At 39.2% G+C, this 16166-nt stretch overlaps 1 protein-coding gene across 1 annotated transcript in view; it reads left to right on the forward strand.

The window, feature by feature from the left end:
* The window catches only part of LOC134653373 (kinesin light chain), a 65473-nt gene that overhangs the window by 20325 nt on the left and 28982 nt on the right, over nucleotides 1–16166 (forward strand). The window contains exons 2-5 of the mRNA XM_063508709.1: nucleotides 2872–3085; nucleotides 12133–12335; nucleotides 14894–15021; nucleotides 15802–16030. Coding sequence (XP_063364779.1) covers nucleotides 2872–3085; nucleotides 12133–12335; nucleotides 14894–15021; nucleotides 15802–16030 — 774 coding nt within the window. The remainder of the gene's footprint in view (nucleotides 1–2871; nucleotides 3086–12132; nucleotides 12336–14893; nucleotides 15022–15801; nucleotides 16031–16166) is intronic.

The following is a 16166-nucleotide window of genomic DNA, read 5'->3' on the forward strand; positions in this document are numbered from 1 at the left end:
ATCAATAGTAGTTGATGTAACAACGCGCCAAAATCTGCCATCCTTAAAAATAGAGAAGTTTTAAGTCATAATGTATTGTTTGCCATATTATGATGATTAAATTGTACAACGGGACTTAATCGCGTATCTAAGTTTTTAAGATTTACCTCCGATGTTTCGAGGACGGCGTTGTCCCCGTGGTCTCGGAGAAGACTGGCTTAAGTATATTAAGTATATTATGATTAGTCATAAATCTGAAACCGTTAACTTTTCAGGATTTTCGTAAGGTTATCCTATAGATAGGTTGGGTTTGTTTTATGGCAATACTGAAAAGTGACGCGTTTCTGAACCAAATGAATTATGACATGACTAACGAAAAAGCGGGCAAACAATACATTATGACAACACTTTTTGGGAAACAATAGAGACCCATAGAGATATATGTTTACGTTCAAAAGTACCAGTCACAGTCTAACATGAGATGACGGGCGATAGGAAGAAACAGACATGCTGCGCCGCGCCGACCCCAAGTGAATGGGACCAGGGCAAGCGAATGACATGTACTCGTAGACACATCTCTTTTTGTTAAATTATAAGAGGATAGTATATACTTTTCACGCGTCGTTTAATCCGTTACTTTTGATGCTGACTGTACCTATTAGGCTACAATCGTTTAATGTAAAATATTCTTAAAGTACGGCCCTTTGAATGTATGTTAATCTTACGTAATCTACTCTGATCTTGTTGTTAGAAGTGATAAGCTTGTCATAGTAATAAGGATTATCACATTTTTTTTACGTTACTACATGTGCTTCGAAATCCGATTTTTTTTATATTCACTAAGGCTAAGGTATTACGTCTGCACAAAGCGAAAAAAAGTTAAGTACTTATAAGGTTCCGTTTGTCATCTTTGGTTACAGAAACCTGAAAATAATTGGTTAACTATACCTACTATCTTGTTTAAATTTAATTAAGGTCAATGTGGCTAGTTCCGTCATAGGGACTATTCCGTCCATAAGCGTTTTTCTCGAACAACGAACAAAATTGATAAATCCATCAACAAAGCAGCGATTGCTTTTAGTTTCAGCAATCAAAAGCAAATGGTTTTTTTCCTACGATTGAAAATGTAATAAAACGAATAAATATACGCTCGTGGACGGCCGGAATAGTCCCTATGACGGAATTAGCCACATTGACTTTAAACAAAGTCGTATTTTGGCATAGATTTGCGCTGCAGCTGTAAAAAATGCAACAATTACCAGTGTAGTAGTACTAGTAACTAGACTATTAAATATAAGCGGAGAAAGGGAAACTAGTTGTGTTTCGCTACGTTTACCAAGTGATCACTTTCATATTAGCCTACACTAGAAAGGGATAATAATGTTTACTAACTACTTATACAACGAACCACGCAAAAATATCTAATAAAATCTTGTGGCCCCATGACAGCTTATCAAAGCATCTTGCTTACTTTTGCTACAATAGAAACTTAAAAAGTGTCCCTTTTTATTAGATATTCGTCATTTTCAAAATTAACCCGCTTTCGCAGCTACCCCAATACACTTTACACAGTGTAATAGTGTTATAAAACCGGCCAAGTGCGAGTCGGACTCGCGCACGGAGGGTTCCGCACCATCAACAAAAAATAGAGCAAAACAAGCAAAAAAACGGTCACCCATCCAAGTACTGACCCCGCCCGACGTTGCTTAACTTCGGTCAAAAATCACGTTTGTTGTATGGGAGCCCCACTTAAATCTTTATTTTATTCTGTTTTTAGTATTTGTTGTTATAGCGGCAACAGAAATACATCATCTGTGAAAATTTCAACTGTCTAGCTATCACGGTTCGTGAGATACAGCCTGGTGACAGACGGACGGACGGACGGACGGACGGACGGACGGACGGACGGACGGACGGACAGTGGAGTCTTAGTAATAGGGTCCCGTTTTTACCCTTTGGGTACGGATTACGGAACCCTAAAAATTAATAAGCAATAAGTAGGTATAAACTTCTGAAAGTGGATTGACCCAATTATTTACATAACATTAAGATTTTAGAGGCGTACAATCTTTAATCGTAGATAACAAATCTTCCTCCATTCCGCTCAATCACTCCATGACAAGATTTATAAGGCATCTAATTTATTTTGTCAAATTACGCAGATCGCTCTTTGATTAGATCTATTCGCAAACGAATGACTCATTCACTCACTCATTCGGTCATTGTAGTAAAATTGATGTCATCATTTTGCGAATGCAGCGAAGGTTTGAACGATTCTGAATGTATATTGCCACATCACGCGATGTTGTTTTAATTTATATCATTACATGGAGTTATGTCGTATTATATCTTTATCGTCATGCATGATTAGGTATCCTATTTACACGTCAAATGTGGAAGTTTTGCGCGAGGCCATTAACGAGTTTTTGTGGCAATAATATTATGGTCAACTAGGTGATTATAGCCGAGCACATCCGAGGAGCTATTTACATTTAACGAACACACAGCACATACATACACATAGTAAACATAACAGTACATACATTGAAAGTGTATTAGCAAGGAAAAGGAACAAACATATTCGAGCACTTTTACAGTTTTAGCAGTAAAGTTGTCTTTGTCAGGTATAAGTAGATCTTGTTTACATTGACCGTAGTATAGTTTTAATTTGACACAAAGCAGTCGTGACCTAAGCAAGGTTGACTTGCCTTAAACATTTTCCTTAGTTCACTACTAACAGTGGTCATGGATTCATGTTTAAGTGGCTACTGTGGATAATGCAATCCTTGCGCTGCGTTTGCAGTTAACACTTATTCGACACGCGTTTCAGCGTCATAATAAACTGGTAAATCTGTGATGCTTTTACTAAGCATTATTCTCTATTGTCCACAGAAAGAAGATCGAATCGCTCGGCAGGATGACGGCGATGTCGCAGGAGGAGATGGTCGCCGGCGCGCGCACCGTCGCCGCAGGGCTCGAGGCCCTCAGGGCTGAACACGCGCAGCTGTTGGCTGGGTTAGCAGCCAATACAGAGCATGAACATGAGAAGGCTGCGCTTGTGAGGAAGAGCATCGATGCTATCGAGCTGGGACTTGGAGAGGCACAGGTAAATACAATCTTTGTCACTATTCAATAGTTTCACACGGCGCTGAAAGCTCGTGGCCTCAATCGCAAAGGACCGAGCAACATTTAGGTTGCCTGCCTCAATTGCTGAACGCACCTTTACGAGTGGCCGGCGGCCGTCCACTATCCCACTCTCTTAACAAAATCTGAATCATAAAACGTTAAATTAGCACTACAAAAACTACTAAACCCTTCCTTTCACACTGCGCTGAAAGCTCGCGGCTTCAATTGCAAAGGACCGAGCATCATTTAGGTTGCCTGCCTCAATTGCTGAACGCACCTTCATCAGTGGCCGGCGGTCCAGTGTCCTAGACTCTGAACAAAACAATTAAACAATAATAAAAAGTTTAATTAGCAAACTACAAAGACCGCTAAACCCTTCCTTTCACACGGCACTAAAAGCGTCGGCCTCAATCGCAATTCGCAAAGGACCGAGCGTCATTTAGGTAGCCTGCCCTGCCTGCCTCACTTGCTGAACGCACCTTTATGACGGTGGCTGTTCACTATCCTAGTCCTTAACAAAACCTGAATTAAACAATAATAAAACGTTCAATTAGCACTACAAAAACTACATAAACCCTTCCTTTCACACGGCGCTGAAAGCTCGTGCCGGCCTCAATTGCAAAGGACCGCGGAGCATCATTTAGGTCGCCTGCCCGAGGCAGGAGAGCCTTTTGAATTTTACACCGCGCCAGATGGAAATTAACGGGGGCACTTGCAGGTGTATAATGTAGGGGCTGGAGTTGTGTGGAATATTCATAGGCAAATGTTTATTCAGCAAATAGGGCATAAGGGAGCTTTTGATCATAGTTCTATTAAGGGAACCGATTAAAAAGTTGGAATTAATATACTTATAGGAGTCCTTGCTATCTCACTAATATTTACTGGTTTTAAAATATTTGTAAATTAATAATTACTTACTATTAAAAATACCTACATGCACTTAGGTCACCCATCTAAATTAGGCGGTTATTAGGGACATAAGTTTTGCAGAGATTTTCTAGTAGAAGGTTTAATTTAAGTTTTATGACGAAAAATCATTTTCACTTACATTATATAAAAAAAAAGATAAAAAGATAGTTTATTCAAGTTAGCATAATTACAATGCGCTTATGAACGTCAAATAAAGCTAACCGGCTCCAACCCTACACCTCTGCCCCGAGAAGATTTAAATCCCCCCTCAATTGGAGGAGGGTATCCCAATATAGGACCGGCAACAAACTCGGCGGGACACATCTTTTCAAAAAAAATTACATCTTATAATTAACATGCATTAAAAAAAATACAATTTAAATTACTAGGTATTACAAATCAGATTCATACAGCTAAGCCTTCATCCAATCCGTAGCTAACCTTAATCACTTCTTTCCAGTCATTATAGTCAAATGTCTGCTGTGATATTCGATGTTTTCTTGATTGCGGTTGCATTCTACATTTCATAGACACACCACAGACCACAAGTAAATATATACATACGTGCACGCGCATAACGTTGATTTGGTATACGTGGCCGTATTATATATACAGATAATTTGTATCACTTTATGATCAGGTTAGTAGGGAGCACTTTGGTGTGTTAAATATACATTAGGATGGCGTAATGCGTTTACTCGTCGGATGATTTGTATTAATAATGATAGCTTGTGAATGGTTATGTAAAGAATAATAAGTGATTCATTGATTCATTAGGACTTGCACTATCTTAAAAGGGAAACGAAGGCGCGTATAGCGTATAACAGTCTGCGGAACCTAACTAACCTATGATTTACAATTTTACACTTAGCCTAGTGTTCACAGACCGAAGCAGACTAATAGACATATACTGCTGCCACGTAACTTTGTTAGTCTGTTTGACACGGGTCTCTAGTTCCAAGTTCCTTGCTTACTTGAACTTTTTAAAGATATGACCTATCTTTAGTGCTCCGAAACGAAAACGAGTTACTTCATATATGTAATATCTATCTATCTAATACCTTTAAACGAGAAATTCTTGTTTATTTATTTATATATATATTTCGGGGATCTCGGAAACGGCTCTAACGATTTCGATGAAATTTCCCTATATGGGGGTTTTCGGGGGCGAAAAATCGATCTAGCTAGGTCTTATCTCTGTGAAAACGCGCATTTTCGAGCTTTTATATGTTTTCCGAGCGAAGCTCGGTCACCCAGACATTATGAATAAAGAGCAAATACAAACAGGTACATTGGTTACCGCAGATACCTACCGCATGAAAATGAACCCGTCTAGACAGAACATTACAATTCCCGAGGAAGTTCGATAAATGCGATGTTGATAGGAAAAAAGATATACTTCCTTACTTGAGAATATAGGTATTTTATTACAAAATAACAATGATTACAAAATCTGTTGTCATAGTTAAGAAAATAGAAGTTGTTCATAAAATCGGCGAAATTAATATGCCTCAACTACTAGTATATGCTAGGTACTAAGCGACGAGTAGATACTCTAAAACTTTTAAAAGTTTTACAAATATAAGCGTCTTTGATTAGAATGATTAGATATCTTCGAATTGATTCCTTAAATCTCATCTACAGAGATGTCATTCCACAGAAAGAAATATTCATTATAATATCGGTTGTAAAAAAGAATAAACCTCACAGCATTTCTTCATTTGGCAGACGTAAAAACCAATACGTACTAATCCCGCCTTTGTCTAGCCCCCCTCTACTTGCATAGGGGCGCGAAACGAAGTTGCCCCCTAAATGATGACGCAGCCCTCCAGCCACAAAGCCTACTCGTGAGGCTGATGACGCGTTGCCGTGTGGCCCAAACGAGTTAGTTTTAGTTCGAAACTTAATTTAAAGAAGGTTTTAATGTAAAGAAGTTATGTTCTGTGTTAGACGAAATCACTACATAGTATAAAACAAAGTCGCTTCCCTGTCTGTCTGTATGCTTAGATCTTTAAAACTACGCAACGGATTTAGAGCGGTTTTTTTAAACAGATAGAGTGATTCAAGAGGAAGGTTTATGTATAATTTGTTAACCCGTGCGAAGCCGGGGCACCCGCCCCGGTCGCTAGTACTATATAATTTTAATATTTTTCAAGGGGAATGGGACAATTTCAATGTCAAATCGTTTATTTTAGGTTAAACCCATATTACATCAGGGCTATAGGGCCAATAGGAAACCGCAAAAATCGAAGTTCGCAAATTGCGGGCATTTTTCTCTGTCACTCAAATTACGCCTTCATTCGAGTAAAAGAGAAAGATCCCAGCAATTTGCGAACGTCGATTTTCGCGGTTATAGCCCAGGATAAGCTAAACAGGGTTAGGTTATCGTAAGCAGAGGAAGTTTGTCCGGGCAGTTAAAACAGCAGCGAAAAAGACCACACACCGTAACTTGCAAAGTGCTGAACGTGCGTCTATACGAAACGTATCACGTATCGTAGACATAGGTATGCTATTTGTGTATAAACATTAAACATGAACGATCTTCGGAACAGATATTTAGTTAATAGGTTATATAACCTATATACCTATATATTATATAACCTATATATTAGGTAGGTATAGGTTATATAACCTATATATTAGGTATATACCTATATGAATATATAAGTATGTGTGTGCCTACTGTAATATAGAGATGTCCGCTAGATTAGTGAGCACATTTCTCTTGGACCACACACCGTAATGCTCTTGACTTGCAGAGTGCTGAACGTGCGATTATACGAGCATCAATACACATTTGCTATTTGTGTATAAACATTGTCGATCTCCCGGAATAGTTATCAGTAGTCAGTCCGATATTGTTATCAATAATTTAATATGATAGGTTTTATTTCACTGTACAGTCAGCAGCAGATATCGCTAAGCGGGCGAGGTGTTCAAAATTATCTTGACGCGACCTTGTTGTTAAGAGAATAAGGGCATGTCAATGTAATTTTGAACACCTCGTCCGCTTAGCAACTTCTGCTGCTGACTGTAGAAATATGTCATATGTTCCCCAATAATGAAAGTAAATTTTCTTTACGGCGGTTGTTTTAGTGGATCTTCTTGATTCGAGCTACTTACGTGAAACAAGACTAATTGTTTAAATAAGTTATTGGCAAAAATTTCATTTTTGGTACAAGCTTTTATCGCTGACTGTACTTTTCTTACCACAGACAACTAATACTCATCGAGACAATTCCAAAAACCCGTAACACAATTAGGTTGCGTTGTTTCATCACAGAGTTCCTATGGCCACCTCCTGTCTCCATCATCAGATCAGCTCGATGGTACCATAATGTTGCATTGTCACCCGACTTACATCTGTATGCAAAGTTTCAGCTCAATCGGAAACCGGGAAGTGGATCAAATTGAACTTGCAAGATTCCATTATAATGTAATGTAATGATTACATAGTTAGTTACATACAGGTCGACCTAATAAAAGCGTGTTAAGGCCGTGCATCGAAAAATAACAGGATCTTAGAAACGTGGCAGTGGCTAGCCCCGGAAACAAACAGTAGTGATTTTCGGATATATGTTTCTTGACTATATGATAAGTGATTTCGTAGTAGTCGAAACACGAATGCTTAAAATTTTCTCGATAGAAAATAAATCCAAACTTACGTGTTCATTTTTCGGTTTTAGCTTCGTGCAACTAGAAAACACATCCATATCCAGCACAATCCACCTTACAGCAAAGGTTTTAATCTCGTCTTAACTTTCAAAGAACTAAATATTAACTTATTATCCTTTACCGATGGATTTATTATCGATTTTTGATTTTATGAATTCAACAGCAAACGCCCATTTTACGCAGTTCGGTTTCTCTTTCTGTCATGCGTCAAAGTCATAAATGCATTCTTTATGCCAGTAATGTTAGATGGCCGTCGTGCCTCAAAGAGGTAAGACCTATGTCACTTCGCGCAGCGCTCCGAATTACGTAAAATTTTAATATCCAATAAACGTTGAGTCGTAACTCCATTGAGTAGTAACGGAATCGGAGGTAAACCTATGATGGTGCCTTCTTACAGGCCTATACGTTACGCATGTGTGCGTGTTTGCTTAGCTACGTCATGCTACGTCGAAATCTATACTCTTTGTCAGTTACAACGGGTTAGGAAATTTCGACAGATATTGAAATGTATCGGTAGCTGTTTGGTATTTAGCCATCAGAATCTAATCGTAACTTTTTGCTTTATTTTTGTTTGAAAATAAAATATCTATAAGAATATATTTTTTGCTTTTTTTCTATTGTAATGATAAAAATAAATCTAGTATGTTTCATGCTCAAATAATTTAAAATAATTGAATAAATATTAAAAACTAATTGATATTATTCGTTTTAATTATTATATTATTAAGTTTGTTTGAATAAAATATTTTATTTCAATAATACGAAAAGTTATTATATTTAAGTATCACTAAAAAAGGTCCCTACTTACAAAAACTCACTTGCACGGGCCGGGGTTCGAACCCGTGACCTCCGGTTTGAAAGTCGCACGCCACTACAATTTCACATAAGTAATTTACAATGACATGATACCGTGGAAAAAGTGAATATTACAATGTACTGTGTTACTATCATTTTATAGTTTATTTTGGCTTGACAAGGAGGAATGAGAAAAACGTGCAGAGCGAGAGGATTAAATCTCTCTGTCCCTTTCTTAAAGTAGCCAATCCTAATTATGACATCTGTTTTGATATTAATTCTTTGAACATATACTGGGTCAACCAAATCTTGTCAGTAAATAGGAACAACAAAAACTATACTCATCCTTTTCTTTTGGGTGCTAGTACTAGTGTAAGACAAAGATAGTATGATTCTCTGTCTATGTTTGAAATCAAACAGACCTTTGACACACTATAATTTGTCGATGTTCTTTTCATCGAGAAAGATTTTTATTAAAAAAATGTGTTGAATTTATATGTTTTATTTATGTTTTTTGGCATACATTTCATTATTTTGACAAATTTTTATTGTGATGACAAACGATTTGATGTGATGTGTGAAACGAACGATGTGATCAACGATTTATCTAATAAAACTTCATTTAGTCGAAAAAAATTGTTGTCTACTATACCGGGTGGAAAATAATTATGGGCCCTGGAGGGAAAGTGCCTTAAAACCTTAAGTTTGCTCATTTTACTTAAATGAAACATTATTGTTTTTTAAAGAAACAACTGCATTCAAAGATTATTGACGAGAAAACTTCTTTAGCGGCGCTGGGCACTTTTTGAGGTGGGGAAAAAATGATAAACTCGAGACAGCGTAAGGCGATCACGTGACCGTAAGGTTTAGATGGCCACTCATTTAGATGGCATTTAAATCAATAAAGAAAAACTCAATGACATTACATGAAAAAGGTTATAATCTTGTACGGGCTGAAATACGAGGATCTCACAGTTACATTATAACTTTATATCACTCAAATATAAATAATAATTATAATTCAATAAAGCTACATCTTGATGAAATCGCTAATAAAAGTGAACTCTAGTACTGGTGAATAAAACTCAAAATATCATGACCAAATATTAGATGCGAGGTCTGCAAGGTAACTTTACAATTTATATTCGAATTTTAAAAAATTAACGCTACAAATTTGAATTTAGAATTTTAAACAAGCTCACTGACCAGCAATTTCGGAACTAAAGTTTTTCAATAGAAAGGAGGATAGGTCAATTAGTTATTTTAGATTACAAAATTAGCGCATCAAAAAAATCAAAGTGCATAGAAAAAAGTCTCCTGAGTCATAATAAAATTGATGTCTCTTGGGTCACCAGAAAAGTCACCAGGGATAACGATGACCCAAAACACATTTAAAAGAAAATTTAAATTTTGTGTACTACCTACGAACATTTTTCAATAAACTATGTTTTTATAACATATTAGACCCAGGATAGATCTAATACCTCTTTTCGTACCCCGGATAAAATGGTCGGCGACTAAAAAAGTAACTGAAACGTTACGTTATTAGGTTCACGATGCCGCGTTGTACCCTTGCCTTCGTTGCGATATGTTTGGTAAGTCAGGAGACTTAAAAATGAGCCATGATTTTGGGACATACTAACAAATATTTTTTTGTATATATATAAATTTTAGCGGACTTCAATAATTTACCAGTTAAATTAGATGCAAATACCTTTTTAGTTAATCGTTAATATGATATATTAGTAGCAGTAAAACACTTTATTGTACAAAAAGACACATAAAACATGAAAAAACACACATCCTTCGTATATGGTAGAATATATTTTTCACACTTATAAGTAAAAACCAAAACCGATACGCGATTGGGATACATTCTTTTTGTATGGGATACAAAAAAAAATCTCCTGGGTCACCAAGAAAAATCGACATATTAAAATAATTCTGTTCGTTTTTAAGTTCTAGTCAGATTGGTTTTTTGGTTATTTGAGATAAATTACAATAACGCTTAGATTTGAAAAATATGATTTTCTATTTTGTTGCGACACGACCCGGGTAATAAAAATACTGCGAATTTGAACTTTTGTTTGTTGTCGTTGTAAAATGTATTAAAAAATTAATTTTAAATTAATACATTTAATACAAATACAAAATAATACATTTTAAATTAATTTTAATTAAAACCCCTGACAATTGAAATTCAAAATTATCCAGAAAATGGGTGTTTCAAAAAGACACCCTGTATTCCTTACATAAAATAATCTCTTATTCAATAAAACATAATTACTAAACACTGATTTATTTCAAATAAATGCAAATCGATCGGATAAAAGATATTAATACCTACCTATACAATGAATACGAGTACAGTCAGCTGCAATAATATGTTACACACCGAAGGCCGTTTTGCGGTAGATCGTGTTAGATCTTATTTGTAGAGCCATAAGAGCGTGTCACATATTTTTGCGGCCGTCGAAGAGTAACTTATTATTGCAGTTGACTGTACCTATGAAAAATTCGAGGGTTAAAAAGCATTTCAACCAAAGCATTTATAATAATAACGACTATGGACGCCTGCAACCCCAGGGGTATTGTAACCTCATAACAATAAGGTTGAAATTTGCATTTAGTGACCGCAAAGTCAGGTGAGCGTAATCAAGTAAATCTGTTTTCATCATATTTTATCAAAAATAATCTCTTTTCTGTTCTTGTGCTATTTTCTTATTATCAATACTCTTTAACTTATATGCTATCTACGCTGCTGCTTCTATGCTGTTAACATCTTCCAAAACCAACAATAAATATTTAGGTTTATTAATTAATTATTTTATTGTTTGCTATTATGAACAAGTAACAACGCCATCTGTTTCTATTTTTTCCGAATATAAGTTTCTGGCCGACCGCAGCGACCGCGTATAATGGTAGTTAACTTCTGTAACGTTAGATGGTGCTAAAAGGTCACACAAACTTCACGTGCGGCGCGAAGCGTTTCCATGTGTGCGTGTTAGCGGGGAGGGAAGAACTAGCGGGCGTGGTTTACAAAGCGCCAGACGCGGCTGCAGTAGGCCCTTAAAAATAAAAAATCATATAAATATCAACTGAAAGACGTTCAAAACACCGTCTGTTCGGATGATAGTGCCCTCCAATGTAGATCGATTCCGATCATGACTATATCGGCCACTTGTCTTATTATAAAATAAAAATAAAAAAAATAAAAATTCTTTATTTCAGACCAAAAGACGATCCATATTTTGTTAGTAACATTTTAGACTTAACACTATGTTAGTAACCTATATCTACTTAGACCTACCGATGACTAGTTCTACCCAGTATTTAATGAGCGGGCAGTCGAGGCGCTCGTCTAACGCCCTTAGCATGCTGTTAGTGCTGCCGCGCACACGTCGTAGTAATGAGGCCACTCTTTTTCGTCTGATGGCATAAAAGTCGTCCGTTCGCGCCTCGGCGAACATGCCTGACGCACTACAGTGCCTCGGCAGCCTTAACAGCATTCTAAGGATGTTATTGTATTGGACTCGCAACGTGTTGTAGGCCCTTTGTGTAAAAAAAAATTATTTGGTACATACTTTCTCCAGCAATATTCTCGGGTAATTATCAACTTATTAACCAAACCTACTGTTCTGTTTCCAGGTGATGATGGCCCTAGCCTCCCACCTCCAATCAGTCGAGGCCGAGAAACAGAAGCTCCGCACCCAGGTCCGCCGTCTGTGCCAGGAGAACGCCTGGCTGCGGGACGAGCTGGCCGCTGCACAGCAAAGACTGCAGGCTTCGGAGCAAAGAGTTGCACAACTCGAAGAGGAGAACAAGCATTTGGACTTCATGGCATCCATACGGTAAGGGTTCACTATCATGTAGGTCTATCAGGGTATTGGCTGGTTCATAGATGAGCTGGCCGCCGCCCAGCAAAGACTGCAGGCTTCGGAGCAAAGAGTTGCACAACTTGAGGAAGAGAACAAGCATTTGGACTTCATGGCATCCATACGGTAAGGGTTCACTATCATGTAGGTCTATCAGGGTATTGGCTGGTTCATAGATGAGCTGGCCGCCGCCCAGCAAAGACTGCAGGCTTCCGAGCAAAGGGTTGCACAGCTTGAGGAGGAGAACAAGCATTTGGACTTCATGGCATCCATACGGTAAGGGTTCACTATCATGTAGGTCTATCAGGGTATTGGCTGGTTCATAGATGAGCTGGCCGCCGCCCAGCAAAGACTGCAGGCTTCCGAGCAAAGGGTTGCACAGCTTGAGGAGGAGAACAAGCATTTGGACTTCATGGCATCCATACGGTAAGGGTTCACTATCATGTAGGTCTATCAGGGTATTGGCTGGTTCATAGATGAGCTGGCCGCCGCCCAGCAAAGACTGCAGGCTTCCGAGCAAAGGGTTGCACAGCTTGAGGAGGAGAACAAGCATTTGGACTTCATGGCATCCATACGGTAAGAGTTCACTATCATATAGGTCTATCAGGGTATTGCCTGGTTCATAGATGAGCTGGCCGCCGCCCAGCAAAGACTGCAGGCTTCGGAGCAAAGAGTTGCACAACTTGAGGAAGAGAACAAGCATTTGGACTTCATGGCATCCATACGGTAAGAGTTCAATATCATCATGTAGATCTGGCAGAAGAACGCCTGGCTCCGAGACGAGCTGGCCGCTGCACAGCAAAGACTGCAGGCTTCGGAGCAAAGAGTAGCACAGCTTGAGGAGGAGAACAAGCATTTGGACTTCATGGCATCCATACGGTAAGGGTTCACTATCATATAGGTCTATCAGGGTAATGCCTGATTCATAGATCAGCTGGCCGCCGCCCAGCAAAGACTGCAGGCTTCCGAGCAAAGAGTAGCACAACTTGAGGAAGAGAACAAGCATTTGGACTTCATGGCATCCATACGGTAAGAGTTCACTATCATATAGGTCTATCAGGGTATTGGCTGGTTCATAGACGAGCTGGTCGCCGCCCAGCAAAGACTGCAGGCTTCCGAGCAAAGGGTTGCACAACTTGATGAGGAAAACAAGCATTTGGACTTTATGGCATCCATACGGTAAGAGTTCACTATCATATAGGTCTATCAGGGTATTGGCTGGTTCATAGACGAGCTGGTCGCCGCCCAGCAAAGACTGCAGGCTTCGGAGCAAAGAGTAGCACAACTTGAGGAGGAGAACAAGCATTTTATCAGGGTATTGGCTGGTTCATAGATGAGCTGGCCGCCGCCCAGCAAAGACTGCAGGCTTCGGAGCAAAGAGTTGCACAACTTGAGGAAGAGAACAAGCATTTGGACTTCATGGCATCCATACGGTAAGAGTTCACTATCATATAGGTCTATCAGGGTATTGGCTGGTTCATAGACGAGCTGGTCGCCGCCCAGCAAAGACTGCAGGCTTCGGAGCAAAGAGTTGCACAACTTGATGAGGAAAACAAGCATTTGGACTTTATGGCATCCATACGGTAAGGCTTGACTTTCACTCCTAAAGTATTCCTTAGTCTTTACTAGCATATTAGTCTTCATGTCTTTATTTCACTAACTTTCTTTATTCTTTATTATAATGCTTAACTTAACTTGGACCTCAGTTAGAGAACGAAAATAAACATTTTCATTTCAAGGTAAAGTAAAGACCTACCTGCCGAAAACTTCATGTCTTTATATACGTCTGAGTCGAGAATGCTCTGGAATGAGCTGACTACATACGGCCCAGCCCACCCTGGCTAACACATGATTGGCGCTACAGTATCTCGCGGCGAGCTAGACTTCCTTACCCTCTTTAATTAAGAGCCAACAGGAGCTAAGATTTAAATATTTTAGGTAAATATACCCGTCTCGCTAACGGAAGCGGCTCCTAAAACTAGTGCGATAAGGACAAGGCGAAAATCCTGCGTAAAAATGTCAAAAATCGAGGTTTCGTACTCGACTGTTTCCTCCTCCAAAACTTAACCAATCGTAACCAAATTTGGAAATCTTAATGATAATGACTATATCTGTGTCGGACCGTTTTGCTTTTTTGACTAATTGATATCAGTTTTGAATAGCACGCCTCTCATTGCGGCATAGTCAATTAGGCCATTTTGGCCATTTTTGAAGGGCTCTAGCGCCTTAAAAAACAAAAATATCAAAAAAAGCAAAACGGTCCGACACAGATATTGACAATATTAATCTGTGTTGAAAAAATCATTGCTCTAGCTTCAAAACCCACGGAGGAAACAGTCGAGTACGTTTGTATGGAGAAATGACCACTCCTGTTGGCTCTTAACATAGAAAAAGACGGGTAGTCTATCTCGCCGCGAGATACTGTCGCGTCAATCACGTGCCAGGCCTACAGAAGAGACTCCAGGCTTATACTTCCATAGATTATAATTTTATGTTAAGGTAAAATTTTATACGTGTTTGTTTGTATATTACAGCAAATACGACAGCGACGTGACAGAAGAATCGGAGACCAGTCGCAGCGCACAGTCAGAGAGCAAGCGTGACGACCCCATGGTCGATCTGTTCCCGGATGATGACCACGATGATAATCGCAACAACAAGTGTAAGTTACAAAATCATACTCGTACTAGTATCTCTTTCTTATAGAAAATCTACTTTCTAATCTGCGGGCGGCTTTATAACGGTTAAAACAAACTAATTTATAGCCTGTTGGAGGAATATTGGCGACCCGCTGTGTGAAAACTTCTTTACAAGGTTTAAGGCATTGCTATGTTGTGAGCCTTTGAATTATGTTATGATATGTCAGATATGTGCCCTGCCAACATAAAGGCTCATTTAGACGGCGCGCGAACTCGTATACGATTTTAGTTACATTGCGGACCATTGAGGTTACGTCAATTCAGACCGACAATTTTGATCGATCAAATGACGCAATCTAATGTGACTAATGAAACTCGCATGCGAGTTTTGTTACCGTCTAAATGAGCCCTAATGGATGATTCAGATTCAGATAAATGTATTTCTCAATAGCAATACACAATGTTCATTAATGCAGCAAATTGCAGCATGCAGAAGCGTAGTTTTATGAGTGTGGATGAGACACAAAATAATTGGTGGAGTTTCTAGAATGGCTTTTCCGACACATACTTTGGTCTAGTAAGAACCTAATTACATTTTATTGTAACTCTGGCTGTAAAAGGTGTCCATTTTTAAAATCACTAAAAATAGGCAATAATAGTAAATTATCAACAAGACACCTCGTAACTCATTACTCAACTTAAACTATGTTGCAATGACCATATGACCCATAGCCGGTCATTCTAGGTATGAAATTGAAAATATTTTCGGTTAGGGTATCTAGTCATTCATTCGAAACTTGCAGCGATGTCCCCGACCCCGCAGTCGCAGTTCGCGCAGCAGGTGACGGCGGGGTACGAGATCCCGGCGCGGCTGCGCACGCTGCACAACCTCGTGATCCAGTACGCGTCGCAGGGCCGCTACGAGGTGGCCGTGCCGCTGTGCAAGCAGGCGCTCGAGGACCTCGAGAAGACCTCGGGCCACGACCACCCCGACGTGGCCACCATGCTCAACATACTGGCGCTGGTCTACAGGTTAGTGTAACTCCGGTTTGAAGGCACAACCTCGTGATCCAGTACGCGTCGCAGGGCCGCTACGAGGTGGCCGTGCCGCTGTGCAAGCAGGCGCTCGAGGACCTCGAGAAGACCTCGGGCCACGACCACCCCGACG

Source organism: Cydia amplana, chromosome 13, assembly GCF_948474715.1.
Source record: "Cydia amplana chromosome 13, ilCydAmpl1.1, whole genome shotgun sequence".
NCBI lineage: Eukaryota > Metazoa > Arthropoda > Insecta > Lepidoptera > Tortricidae > Cydia > Cydia amplana.